This window comes from Pteropus alecto, unplaced genomic scaffold, assembly GCF_000325575.1.
Source record: "Pteropus alecto unplaced genomic scaffold, ASM32557v1 scaffold95, whole genome shotgun sequence".
Classification (NCBI taxonomy): domain Eukaryota; kingdom Metazoa; phylum Chordata; class Mammalia; order Chiroptera; family Pteropodidae; genus Pteropus; species Pteropus alecto.
In genome coordinates, this window is record NW_006441071.1 from 6,200,065 (window position 1) to 6,213,721 (window position 13,657).

Sequence of the window (13,657 nt, forward strand, 5' to 3'; positions counted from 1 at the left end):
AAGAGAACATCGTGGATAGAAAATTTGTAAAAACGGGTATCCAGAGGGAAAATGTTGGAATCTATAGATCTCTAACATAATGTGTTTGTTTTGCTTATTTTAAAAAATATGGATGAAGGCGAAAGAGGAAGAAAATATAATACAATGGACTATAAACAGAATTTTTTAGTCTAATACATTAAAAAGAAAGTTCAGCCTTTTAAATAGCCAGTTGAGTAATAACAGCAGCCCAAGCTTTTAATCCCAGATACTCCACTGAGTTGTTATATAACCAAACCTTAGTGAGTTTTAGCTTATCTGTGACCTACATGTTTTGGGGAGCTAATTCTAAAATTGACTTCATAGTTGAGTGTGAGTAGTAAATAAGGGTGCTTACCTCAAAAAGCATCACAAAATATAATTTGTGTGTTATATGAAAGTGGCTGTAAATCTGGTAAAATGTCTTTATAAAGCTAGTATGTGCTTTAAAGGAATCTGCAATTAAGATAACAACATGTATATTTTTTGAAAGGATAATGAACCTTTCACTTCAGGCCAACAGTCTTAAAAATAAAAGGAAGTAACTTTCAAAACCAACGCTAATTTAATGAACATGTTTGTTGATATAAATAGGTTTGTTGTATATCTATAATAAAATATTTTAATTTCTGTGTTATGTAGTTTTTCTTTGCAGTAGGTTTTATTTATTCTCCCTATCAGGAAATTCCTAGGAAAAGGAATGAGAAGATAATTTTACCAAAATTTGTTTGGAGTATGTAGATTCTTGATCAAAATAATGATTTTGACTTGCGTGTGTCTACATAATCGTGGATTAATATGCTACTTCTCTATATTATAGTATTAGCTTAGGTATATAATGTGACTGACTATTCATTGTATGGAATTGTCATTCGGATATGCCTGAAAGATAAATTTCCTTTAGATTAAAACAGATTTATATTTATGTGCTCTCTTGGGTTCAGCCATCATTTCCAAAGGTGGGGATTTTGGTTTGTACTGTATATATGTTCACAAGTAGAACAGCAACAGCCGTTTATCACTTCCTCTCCTGCTATGGTCTCTTTCCTGTGGTGTTGGCTAATCCAGGACCATAAGCCTCTACTTCTAAGGCTCTTATCTAACACAGCTTGGCAAAACTAGAAGCAGAGTAGCCACCAGAAAATCAGAATAAAGCTTTGTTTTTAATGGCAAAAATGAAAATTCCTTATGGGATATTAATTTTTGAAGACATGTTTACATACAATTTCCTTTCATTTTGCTGGAGTTAAGTAATCTAGCCTGAAGATATTTCCAGTGTACATTTTATAGTGTACATGTTACAGTGAATTATTACAGTGAATCTTGATGTTACATCATTCAGTTTTAATAGCCATTAATTTATGGCCAGTCTTGTTTCTTTTGTCCCCTTCCAGTTTTTATGAAACAGATCCTAGAAATTTTACCATTTACATATAAATATTTCAACCCAATTACTTTTTACGTATGCACTTTTAAAACATTACAAAAGTATAGTTTCCTTAAATAGAGAAAGCTAAAGTCCTCTTTTAATTTCTCTCTGACCTGAGGCTGCCTTTTCCATCTTTCCACCCTTAAAAGTAACTAGTACTATAATTGATTTTAGGATGTATCCTTTTAATTCATTGTTGACTGTGATGAGAGTACATATGTACATATTTATATGTAGCGCATATTTGCATATTTAAAAATAGATAAATTATATCAAACTATACTTATTCTGCAAATCTTAATTTCATTTTTCAGATCTGAATTGTGACTCTATTAATAAGTGAAAGGGAGGAGGAGAGGGAAAGGGACAATATCTTTATAAAGCCATTAAAGTTCTACCTCCAAAAATGATCATATTGAAGGTTACGGCTTCAGCATATGAATTTTGGAGGGATATAGTTCGGTTTACAGCAGCATTATAAGGTACTATAATTTAGCCTTTTAAATTCTTGACCAAGACAGATTTTATTTCTGGAGCAGTCATACCACTGACATGCTATTGTTTTTATATTGTTATATCTGTGATTGGTATTACTATCCAATCAATAACTCAAGCAGAAAAAGTTGGGATTCATGTTATGTCCACATTACCAGGTCCTGTTGTTTATAACTCTTAATTCTTGTATTTCTCTCTCATTTTTATTTGTCACTTTTATCTCTATTTTTAAAAAATGCTCTTTAATCATTTTTTTTTCCAGTTTCTCTTGCTTCTTACAGGTCTTACACATCACTAGCAGAGTGATCTTTCTAAAACTAAGCAACCATGTTACTCACTGTACCAAAATAAACTTCAAAATTAAATACCTATACTCTTTACAGATGGTATGCAGGACCCAGTAGTTTAGCCTATACCCACCTCTCTAGCCTCATCATCTCTGCCTCTGTCTTTCCTTTTCCTTCTGCCCCAGTCCAGGTGTATGTAAGAAACTATTTGCAGTGTTCAGAAGGTACTATGCCCCATTGTCTCTATGTGGACCTCTTTTATCAATTCTTCTGTACTAATACCCACCTGTTCTTTTGGGCAATGCACAGGGGTCTCTGCCTCCAGCCAGCTTTTACTTTCTCTTCAGTTTGGGTTTTGTGTCCCTCTTATGTCCTGTACTTTAAGTGTCTGTTTCCTTGTTTTTCTTCCATTCACTTTGCCGGTGAGTTTCCGGACTGTGTCCTCATTTCTCTAATTCTGACACCCAACAATATGTCTGTCATGTAGGCACCCTGTGCATTGTTAAATCAGTAAATAACAGAATTTAAGTTTTTTTCTAACCCTGTGACCCCTTCAGCATTTTCAATTGGGACAGGTAATTTAGCTTTCTATTTTATAAAAGAAGAGCAAGACTATCGATCAGGATTTGAAGTATGTTGTAAAGGCTTGATTGGCACTTGATAACTTCATTGTACTTGATTTTGGGAAGTAAAGTAGAATTAATTCTATTATTATTGAAGGAATTAAAAAAGATTTATAAATGTCAACTTGAAATGCTTTTTTGACCAAGCCTATAAAAATGGGGGAGAAGTTCAAAAGAACAGATGCTAAGAGGTTGAGTATTTTCTTTTGGAACTGCATGATGCTAGTGGGTAGTGTCATTTCTATGCTTTCTGAGCAACAGTTCGGTAACGTTAACCTAGAATATGAATTATAACTGAAAGTGTAAGTTTTGCTGTAATGGCCAGTTGACTTTATGACAAACTACCTGTAAATGACAATAGCCTTGCATTTGCCGTCTAACTTCAGGTAGTGCTGAGACAGCTATGAATGAAACATATGCTAAAGATAAATGCAATAACAGATGCTGAGTGACTTTGACAAGCTGCAAACCATTGTGGCAAGCTTTTTTAATGCGTTACTCCTTTTACAGTCAGAATTGTTTAAGATAACTGGAAAATCGTATTGATTTGGGGCAGTTTCTCTTAGTAGAGTTTCATTTTTAGCATAAAACATGTTTTCACTTGTTAGTTTCCATACAATCTGCATTGGGCAGAATGATTTGTTTATGTTTCAAGTATTGATTCTTTACTACCTAATAGCTATGCCTACAAATTACCAGTTCAACTCACTGACAGTAAAATGATTAGTCAGCAAGTTTCTGTTTCTAAATAAAACCAATATCCTATTTGATTTTTATCCTCTGCTGAAACTAGTGTTATCATCCAGTTGTTGGAGAATCATATGGTCACACCTGAAATCTTTGGAGATTTCTAAAGGTTTTGGCTACTCCGTCAACATATTAAAGTTTTACAAAAAGCATAAAGGTCTTAAATTAAAAATGACTTTTAAAATTTGATTTTTTTCTAAGCTAATGTATAATAAATAGGCTTATAAGATAAATTTAGGGATGCTTGGTTAAACTTTAGATAACAAATTAGTATTTAGTATAAGTATGTCCCAGATATTGCATGGGATGTACTTTTACTATAAAATTATTCATTCATCTGAAATTCAAATTGAGCTAGGTATCCTGTGTTTTTATTTACTAGATCCAGAAACCTTATATTGATACAGATTTTTAAAAAATGCAGTGCAAAATAAGTTTCTTAATGTCTTTCTGTCGCACCTACATCCCACTATTAGTCTTTGGAAAGCTTGCAGAAAACTTCTATGCTTTAATAAACATGCACATTTTAATTTTACTTACACAAACATTTCGCTTGTTTTACAAACACTAGCAATTTAATACGTTGTCTTGCATTTTTTTTTTAACAATGTATTTCCACCATGTGATTTTTTTTCAAGACAATATGGAAAACATGGGATAATATGATAAAATAATGAGTGTGGACTTTGAAATCAGGCAGAACTGGATTCAAATCTAAGTTATCCGGCTTACTAGCTGTGATCTTACTTGAGTAAGATCTCAGCCTCTCCTTTCCTTTGTTGTCTTATCTGGGAAATAGAATAATGTGCCAAGTAGTGGAGGATACTGTGAAGAGCAAGATGGTCAGGGTCCCTGTTCCCATGATGTAATGTGTGCTAACAGCACTTGACTAGCACTGAAGTTCCTCATAAATACTGAATTTATTGAGCCATTACTAATATGTCTCGTATCTGAGTGTCATGGCTACTGGAACAGTTCAGTTATAACCAAATAGTGATATGGCTATAAGCAGAATACATGAACAGTAGCTAAAAGAGAACTAGTATTTCCTATACTATTTGAATATGCTTATTCTTATCATATTGAGGGATTAGTACTTTGAAATGTAGCAGTTATGTTTTTTAATGTACTTTGAATATCAATATTAAGAGACTTATTCTTGGATATTTTTCTTAAAATCCTGGTAATTCATTTAAACATGTGGACATTATTATAAACGGTGACTTAACAAGAGCATATAGCAAGGAAGTGGTCAAGCTCAAATTATAATTCAAGTCATCAGACTCCCTAGTCCATGCTCTTTCGTTGCTATCATGCTTCCTTTGTGTAGTTTAAATATAGCTATGCAAATTTGGGCTTCTTTATATTGGATTATCTTTACTTTTACTTTTTAATTATGAGAAGTTAATTTTTTGGAGGGAGGAACCTAATCGTTTGCTATTTCATGAAGGAATATTAGTCTCCTTCTAAATAAGAAGAAAAAATATGACTAGTTTATTTTAAGATTACCCTGTATTGTTCCCCATGAAACCATGCAATGCCTGACATTAGAATGCTCATCTGTATGGGCTTGGCATTAATCCTGATTATATATTTTATATAGCTATGATTTATGCAGTGAGTTGGAAATTGGTATATTTTATGTATCTCATTTATCTTAATATACACAATAAATAAATGTGTTTGCTAGGAAACTAAAGTTCAGATGATAGGCCCCGTTGCTCAAGGCCATACACTGTTTAGATTTCAATTCCAGGTTAAAGCCAGTGTTCCCTTGTTGTGACACCAGGGCATTTTTAAAACAAGTGCCAGAGGTTGAGCTAATTGACTGAAATGGAGTTGATGCTTTAAATACTATAGTTGGAGCTGGAGTAAAGAAAGTCAATAAGTACTCTTTGTTATTACACAGTGAATTGCAGGCATTGGTGGTCTATGCATTTGCCCATATCCATCACACACTTTCATTTCTTCCAAATGCATTTTCTCTTAAAGAGATAATGGAATAATTTGTTCCTTCTCAGAGAAGCCCCTTCTCATTTTCCTGATGCAAAGCAAGGATGTGGTTGTAGATTCCTTTTCTCTATTGAAGGAATTATTGACTGACTTCCTGATGACTCAGTTTTCTGCAAAGCAAAGGATAGATGTAACTATGGAGACACTGTGCAAAATGGTTGGACAGCAAAGATTACACAGATGGGTTAGTGATGTGGACATTGTCGGTGAAGATCTGAATTCAGCACTTTAAACAGTCTAGATAAGTATTGTCAGAGAAAGATGAGATTTGTGTGAGTCGAAGAAGTTGAGAAAGTTTTATTTTTGAATGGGAAAAAAGAGAACATTATAGTCAGGAGGGCATTTTGAAAACCTTTGAAAAATCATCTTTTATTTAACATTCTTTTATTCAGTTTTTTGTCCATGATTGAATGTATTATCTTCTAGCAATTCATGTACTGCTTGTGAGTCACACTTCATTTCTAATTGATGTGTTTGTATTCTTTCCTCAGTCAACTGTGTGAGCATTCAAAGCCAGAATCACATTTTACACTCTTTACATATCATTTTTTTTTCTGCCCACAGCATCTCTCATACAGAGTCAAGTAAGTTCCTTATTCTTTGGGTAAGGATCTGTAAGTGAATCCAAGATTATAGTGGTCTGTATTGAAGAGCTCTTAAGGAAATATTTTGTATATATCTACCATCTTATTTAAAAGAGATTTTGTGCCTTTAACCTTCTTATACAAGTATTACCTGCAAATACAAGATAATTTTGAATTAGCTCTAAAACGATTACCATTTTCTTGCCTATAAAGAAAATTACCTTAAGTTAAACCAACAAGATTTTATTGCTCAAAAGAATTATAGTAGTGCCAAGCACTTTTTAGATTATATAGTTTTAGAATATAATTTTAAAGTTCCGATAAAACATAACCATTCTATTTCTTTTCTCTGCAGAGTCCCATTTTAGTTGCTGTTTATAGTTATTGTAGAGAAGAACACTAAACTTCTAAAAAAATGTTGGAAACTATAGGTAAGACCATATTCTTTTTTGACTGTTTTTATAAGAATCAAAACTCCTTCCATTGGGATCTTTGCAATATGGTGTTTTCTGAATAGCATGAATCTGTCTATAATAACGTAATTTTTAAGAAGTTTTTATCTGCTAGCATTAAACCAGGGTAATGTGTTTCTATATTTGGACAATTTCATTTGAAGTGTTATAAAAAAAATCACTTTTAAGCAGAAGTTTAAAAAGCAAATGAGATGTTTTATCAATTATGGGTTTTAATAAAGCTTAATGTGAACTCAGTTCTGATTTATGAACCCAATTCTGGCTAATATTTGTTTCTGGATAGCACCAGAAAGTTTAACAGTATTTTTAATACTGAAGAAAGATCATTGCCTTTGTCATGCTTTTACTTTATTTGTGGCAGGTGGAAAACTACCGAGCTCTTGGTTTTAAGTTGATAAATATAACAGTAATAAAAACTTAGACCGACTAACTTTAGTGATGATTTAAGGCAGTTTAATTTCTACATGAGATAATTTAAGTTGAAATATTCAGATTTCTCAAGCTCATATGTTAATCTTTTTTTCACACTGCTCTTTAGTTTTAGAAAAACTAGTTTGTTATTATGATGCATTTTCAAGTAAATTCTCAAGTATAGAATGCTTTACCCCTTAATATATGAAATTGTCATATTTTGGATGTTATCACTCATCAATGACATTATTCATATTTACTTATTTGTTAATTATATCTCTAACTTTTCTTATATGTAAATAAAAGTTTTTGAAAGGTGAAAATATCAGCATTTGCAAGATCACAGAATGGCCTTCAGTAGTTTTTTATTAAAAAGTTGAAATAGCTGGCATTAGAACGTAAATGTACTTCATCTGAATTGGTTTCTGTACTTTACAATTAGTTGCATGTATTATACAATATAACCAGTTTCCTGCTTTCAAACAGACTTTCTTATAAGAGACTTCAAGGTTTGAGGGACATATTTAGAGTGACATATTACAATCCCTCTTTTTTTTTATTTGTGCTCTTGAAGGGAATAGCTTTAAGATTTCTATAAGCATGGGTTGATGTGTTCTTGAATCCTGTTATTGACTAATGCTGCTCTTTGGTATAGACAAAACTCGGGCCCTGCAGGCAGCAGAGCGCTTGCAAGCCAAGCTGCGAGAACGTGGGGATGTGGCAAATGAAGACAAACTGAACCTTTTAAAATCAGTCTTGCAGAGTCCACTCTTCAGTCAGATTCTGAACCTCCAGACTTCTGTACAGCAGCTGAAAGACCAGGTAGGACATCATTCACCCAAGCAGGCGTTAACAGCATGGCATAGATCTTGTGAAAGGCTTGTGTTTTTCTGAAAGGCTGCTTTTTGTATGTGTTAATGAAGAGTTAATGAAGTCATTTAAACCTCCAAACTAGACGTTCAGATTCACTGTGGCTCCCCTGCCCCCCGCCCCTATTTTTGTAATGGTTGTTGCTGTATGTTGTAGATGATATGACATTGTGTTGAAAGCTGTGTGGATGCTGAAGAATGAGCCCCTACAGGAGAAGGGGGATGATAAAAATATGTTTAGGGTGGATGGCTGTAGACTTGGTTTCCATCATCACTAAGGCTCATTGTTCATGTGATCTTGCTCATTCAGATTCAGACATTTAGTATACTTATGAGATTTCAGATAAGCCTGGATTTGCATATGTAATCATGTGTGAGAAAGGGAAATCACCTCTATTTTGACAGTAAAAGGAATAATTACATTGTCATCAGTTAGAGGAATTGCAATTCTCACTTCTTAAAGGAGTGTAAGTAGCAATTGCTTGCCATGACAGCATCAGATGGTGATAAACATTAGAACTTCTAAATGTAACAGTGTTTTTCTCTGTAAAAATTATGAGCATTATAAAATCCTAGCACTTGTATTAAAACTGAAACATATCACCATGACAGAATGAAAACTGAAGTCAGATGTTCTTTGAACTTACTTAATTTAATCACCATTTCTCAGGTTTAGAAAATATATTTTTAAAATAGTTGTTATCCTCACAAGGCTTGAAGTCAGTCTATGCCTTCCATCCAAATTAATTCGCATTCTGATATTTTTAACATTAATTTAATGGTTATGGATGACTTGCTAGCAAATATTCTGCCTTAAAAGGTTAAAAATGAAACTTGAAGACTAGTATAATTCAGTGAAAGAATAACTTCAGTTAAAAAAAAAAAAAACCTCAAAAATGTGCCAAATGCAAAAAGAACAAATAGTAGCAATAGAGAAGGAATTTGTTTAATATCATATAACTTCTTAATCTAATTCTGGTAGCCAAAAAATTTAAATCAAAAATAATCTTTAAAAATATTTTTCTTTAGTGAATTTCTGCTTACTGGTTTAAAAGGTCATGGTTATGAATTAAGAGGTGTTTTTGTTATATGTAGTTGTGTTTGTCCCTTTGCAATTTATTGAAAAGATTGATTTTTACATACCCATTTTCAGAATGGATTGGCAAGGTTTTGGAGAAACCAATTTTCTGAATATAAGTATGATTATGATGTGGAAAATTATCTGGTTTTTCAGAGTGGGGAAAATTTGAACAGATGTCTTCTTCCCTTATTGTATTATGAATATATGATTAGAATGACAGAAAAATTTGTAAAAAAAAAAGTACTAGTAAGTATGTCAGAAAATACCACTAATCCAGTGAGATAACTGTCAAAATATCCCTCTAGCCAGCCTTATATAAATGGAATAGCGTTTGTACTTACCACTTCTGCTAAAGGGAGGGGAGAAATAGGCCTACTTGTTGTTGAACTTGTTTTACCATTTCCAGATGGATGTAGATAGGATATGGGCTTCAAAACTGTGTTCCATGTGATTCAGCTGAAACCTCTTTGGAAATCTATTGAGCATGATTATTATTGATTCTCATAGTTTGTGACTAAGTACGGTATGATGATGTATTAATGATAGATCCTGATATATTTTAGGACTAAGCATACTGTGAAGTTTATGAATTCTGTAGGTGTTACTTATATATCTTTGGACTTTTCTGTTCTTTGATCACCTGTTCAAGTACTGAAAAGGACCAAAGAAACCATCTGGCCCACAGCCTGCTATTACAATGGCTTAGAGAGCTTGAATGACTTATACGAGAACTCAGTTTTCTTGGCCTTGCAAGGCACAGCCCTTTTCCTTCTTTTTGCCTCTAAAACCTGTCTCACATCATTGGTTTTTTTTTTTTTTTTTTCCTTTCTTTTCCAAAGGTAGAAACTTTGTCCCTACTTTTAATTTTGGTTAAATCTACTGATAACATCTCAGATTTTTCAACTCCCCTTTAGTTTCCATTCTTTATTAATTCAATTTCATTTGTTTATTGAACCAGATTTTTTTTCTTGTGTGACTAGAGTAACAAATCAAAAAACTTGTATTATTGTCTATTTTAAAATTTAAACATGTTCTAGAATTTATCATGTTAGATTTAAATTTTCTATATAGTTCTCCAACTGCTAATTTATTAATACTTATAATTTAATATTTAATTAAGCACCTAAGGAATAAAATTTGTTTTGTGCTTTTAAACTAGCAGCTATACAAATCTGATCATGGCTAGCTTTTATTAACTTGTACCAAAATTATATTCTCAGATGTATAATTTTATACATATGATAGTTGCAAGTTACCGTCTCCATCTTTTTTAGTTTCATAGCTACATTTAACTGCTCTAGCTTTTCTCTGCCATCATTCCCCTGTCTTTTAAAAAGCAAAGGGAGCGAATTATTAAAAAGCTCAAGGTATATGCAGCATATTGAAGAATAGCATCATATTGGTGTATTAATGACAGATGCTGACATGCCATGTTGAATTAAGCCTACTATTATTTTTTTCTGAAATCATTCTCATTATACTTATATTCAATAATGTTTCATTTTTCTAATTTGCTTCTTCAATATTAAGATTGCCCTTAGAAATCAAACTGTTTCCCTTTGGCAAATTAAACACTTGACAGGTGTGTAACTAAGAGGGCAAAAAAAAGCCATGCCCTAAAGGGATGTGCTATTTAAATATTGTCAGAAATACTAACAGGTCTGAGAGTATAATTGATGCCTCTGTTTAACTCTGCCACATTGTGTATTGTTCTAACCGCCAGCTAAAAGGATGTGTGCTATTAAACCTGAATAATCTCTAATAGCTCCAGTTCATTTCCTATTGCATGATTCCTTTTAAGTGAAGAGCAGGAAAAAAAATGTGACTGCGTGTCAATGATCTGTCAAATACAAATTCTCAAGTAGAGTCCTCACTGTCACCTAGTCATCAAAGCTGATAACTGCAGGTCTCAATCGTATTCATGACAAAAATCCAGCTATTGAGGGAGAAATAAACACGTTAGCAGTTTGATAATAGAAGTGTGTCAGCCGTGAGGAAATTGGATTTGCATATTTATTTTATGATGTTCTCCAGTCCAGTATAGGTGTCTGCTACTTTCCTGATTAATTAATTGCCTTGCCTTATGAATTGGCCACAAGCTCTAAACTAAACATTTTTTACCCTGAGTTATTTGTAGGAAAATTGTGAATTAAAATTTTTGTTAACTTCAGTAGAAATTTAGGATTAGGACTTAAAAATGACATTGCTGAGATTTTTTTTTTTAAGCCATGACAACAAAGACCGATTCTAAGGTTGAAGAAATAATGTGGTTAATTCAGGTTACAACAGCTGCTGATATGAGAAACAAGCCCCAGGGCAGAGAATATTATAGAGGATTCTCCTTGTCAGTGATTTACAGACTTTTTGGAGTGTGATACTGTTATTTTGTTGTTGTTGTTCTTGTTTGATATTTCCAGGCTCTTACTTCATTCAGCTTTCTCCTAGGAATGATATATATATATCTCTCCTCTAGATGCATAATGTGTATATACACACACACCAAATTAAGCCAGATTTTTCTAAGTTTTTCCTTGGAAATTTATGACATCTCTTGAAATAATCTCTAGACATACTGACTTACCATAGATTCATTGTCGAAGAGAGCAATTACATCCTTCTTTTTCATTTTTATTCTTCATTTATGGTCCTCATGGTATAAAATTTGGTTTTATATTTCTGTTTCTAAATTCACCGGCTCACAATCCAAAAAGAATTTGGAGCAACTTCTTCTGGCAAAACATATAGACTAATGGGTAATTCAAATGTATATCTAAATGAGACTAAATAAAAATATCAAGAGTGCTAGACATTTCAAGGACAAGGACTTTTGGTTACTATCATTTAATTTTCATTTCCCAGGAGCAAAGGCAAAACAAAATAAAAAAAAAAAAACAAAAAAAAAAACAACAAAACCGGAGGGTTGGTCATATATTGAGACAATGTGAGACGTCATTCAGTGAACCAAATTTTCCTTTGGCAGTGGGAGGGTTAGCTCATGCATTCTTTTATAGGAAGCATGTAATAATTTACTAATAAACCTTGTCGAACACCTAAAATCAATAAGAATATAATGAATAAATAAGGTAGAGGTTTTCACTATCTAGAGAGGCAAATAGAAAAGACATACTCTTAATTAAATAGAAAAACAAGAAGGCGGCTGGTATGAGAAGAAGGAATTACTAACTTCGACTAGAAGAAAACTTTACACTGGAGCTGACATGTAAGATGAGTCTTGGAAAATGAGTAGGAGTTTTCTGCAGAGACAGGGGGCATTGTTTCATGTGGTGAAAACAATGGGTCCAACGAGTCCAAGGATATAGAGCAGTTCTCAGTTGGATGTGATTTTTACATTTTCTTTCCTCCTGGGGGACATTTGGAAATTTCTGGAGACATTTTGATTTTCGCAACTTGAGGATGAGAAAGGACATGCTACTGGCATTTAATGGGGAGGGTTCAGGAATGCTGCCAAACATCTTCAGTGCATAAGAAACAGCCCTCCAAAACAGAATTATTGGGTTCATAAAGTGTGCAGTGCTGAGGTTGAGAAACTGTGAAACAGTCCCATACAGACCTGTATTATCAGAGCAATAGAATATTCGAAGGATATTGGCAAAAGAGGAGACTTCAGAGCCAGATTGTGAGGGATTTATTAAGTGTTTGTTTGTTTTTTTTTATAAGCTTTGCTCTTTTGCATTTAACTTTCTGTATCGAACTTTATTGTCTCAAGTTGAAATTGTATTAACTTTATCTTCTAACCATTCTATTAAATACAGTATTTTAACAATCATTTCTTTTATTTCTCCACATTTAAAATTGTTATAAAAAACAGATAAAATTAAGGTAAGAGTTTAAATGGCAGTTTGATAGATAAGACCTTCAGTTATAATTGTAAAATACATGAATTGTTCATATAAGGAATGTCTTTTTCATCTTTTTAAGAATTAAATACACTGAGAATACACACTAAGAATACAACCATCACATCCTAATTTATAAAAGTGATGGCTTTTCTGGCAAAGAGAAGATGAAGTAATGTACACCATGTTTGTTTTTTTTGTTTTTTCTTTTTGTTTTTTTCCCTAATGCTTTGTCTTAAAACCAGAGCAACTTTTAGAAAATGTAAAGAAATTGGTAGTGTGTATTACAGAGGGTCACTTTCAAAGATATGATATCAGCAAGGGATGTTAGATGGAACACCATTTTTCTTGGGCATGCCTGTAGGGTCACCATTCTTAGGAATATATATAGTTATAAGACTGCTAAATCAAGTTTAGGTATATATATAGTTATAAGACTGCTAAATCAAGTTTATGTTGAGGTAGGCCTGCTTCTAAGTAGTAGCATCAGCAACTTTGATAATTTCTTACATTCATATTTTTTAGATTGATGGAAAGATGAGAATTTTGATAACATCATTTTGTTGCTCTGTTTTGACTTTGGTAATCAGAAAGATACTGTTTTGTGCAATTCTTGTCTCAAAGAGCAGAAATGCCTGTCTCCTCAGCTTTATCTTATTACTTGACATAACCCCTCTCTTTATGGTTTCTTATTTGAGACTGAAATGAAGATGATTCATCTGTAGGCTTAACAGTCAGTAAAGGGGGAATGGCTGTTGTCTCTCAGGAAT

General features: G+C 32.9%; 1 protein-coding gene across 1 annotated transcript in view; it reads left to right on the forward strand.

Annotated features, from left to right (window-relative positions):
- Positions 1-6,523: 6,523 nt before the first annotated feature.
- The window catches only part of MPDZ (multiple PDZ domain crumbs cell polarity complex component), a 126,477-nt gene continuing 119,343 nt past the window's right edge, over positions 6,524-13,657 (forward strand). Inside the window, 2 exon segments of the mRNA XM_006918360.3 lie at positions 6,524-6,627; positions 7,736-7,902. Of these exon segments, the coding sequence (XP_006918422.1) occupies positions 6,612-6,627; positions 7,736-7,902 (183 nt within the window). The 5' untranslated portion in view covers positions 6,524-6,611.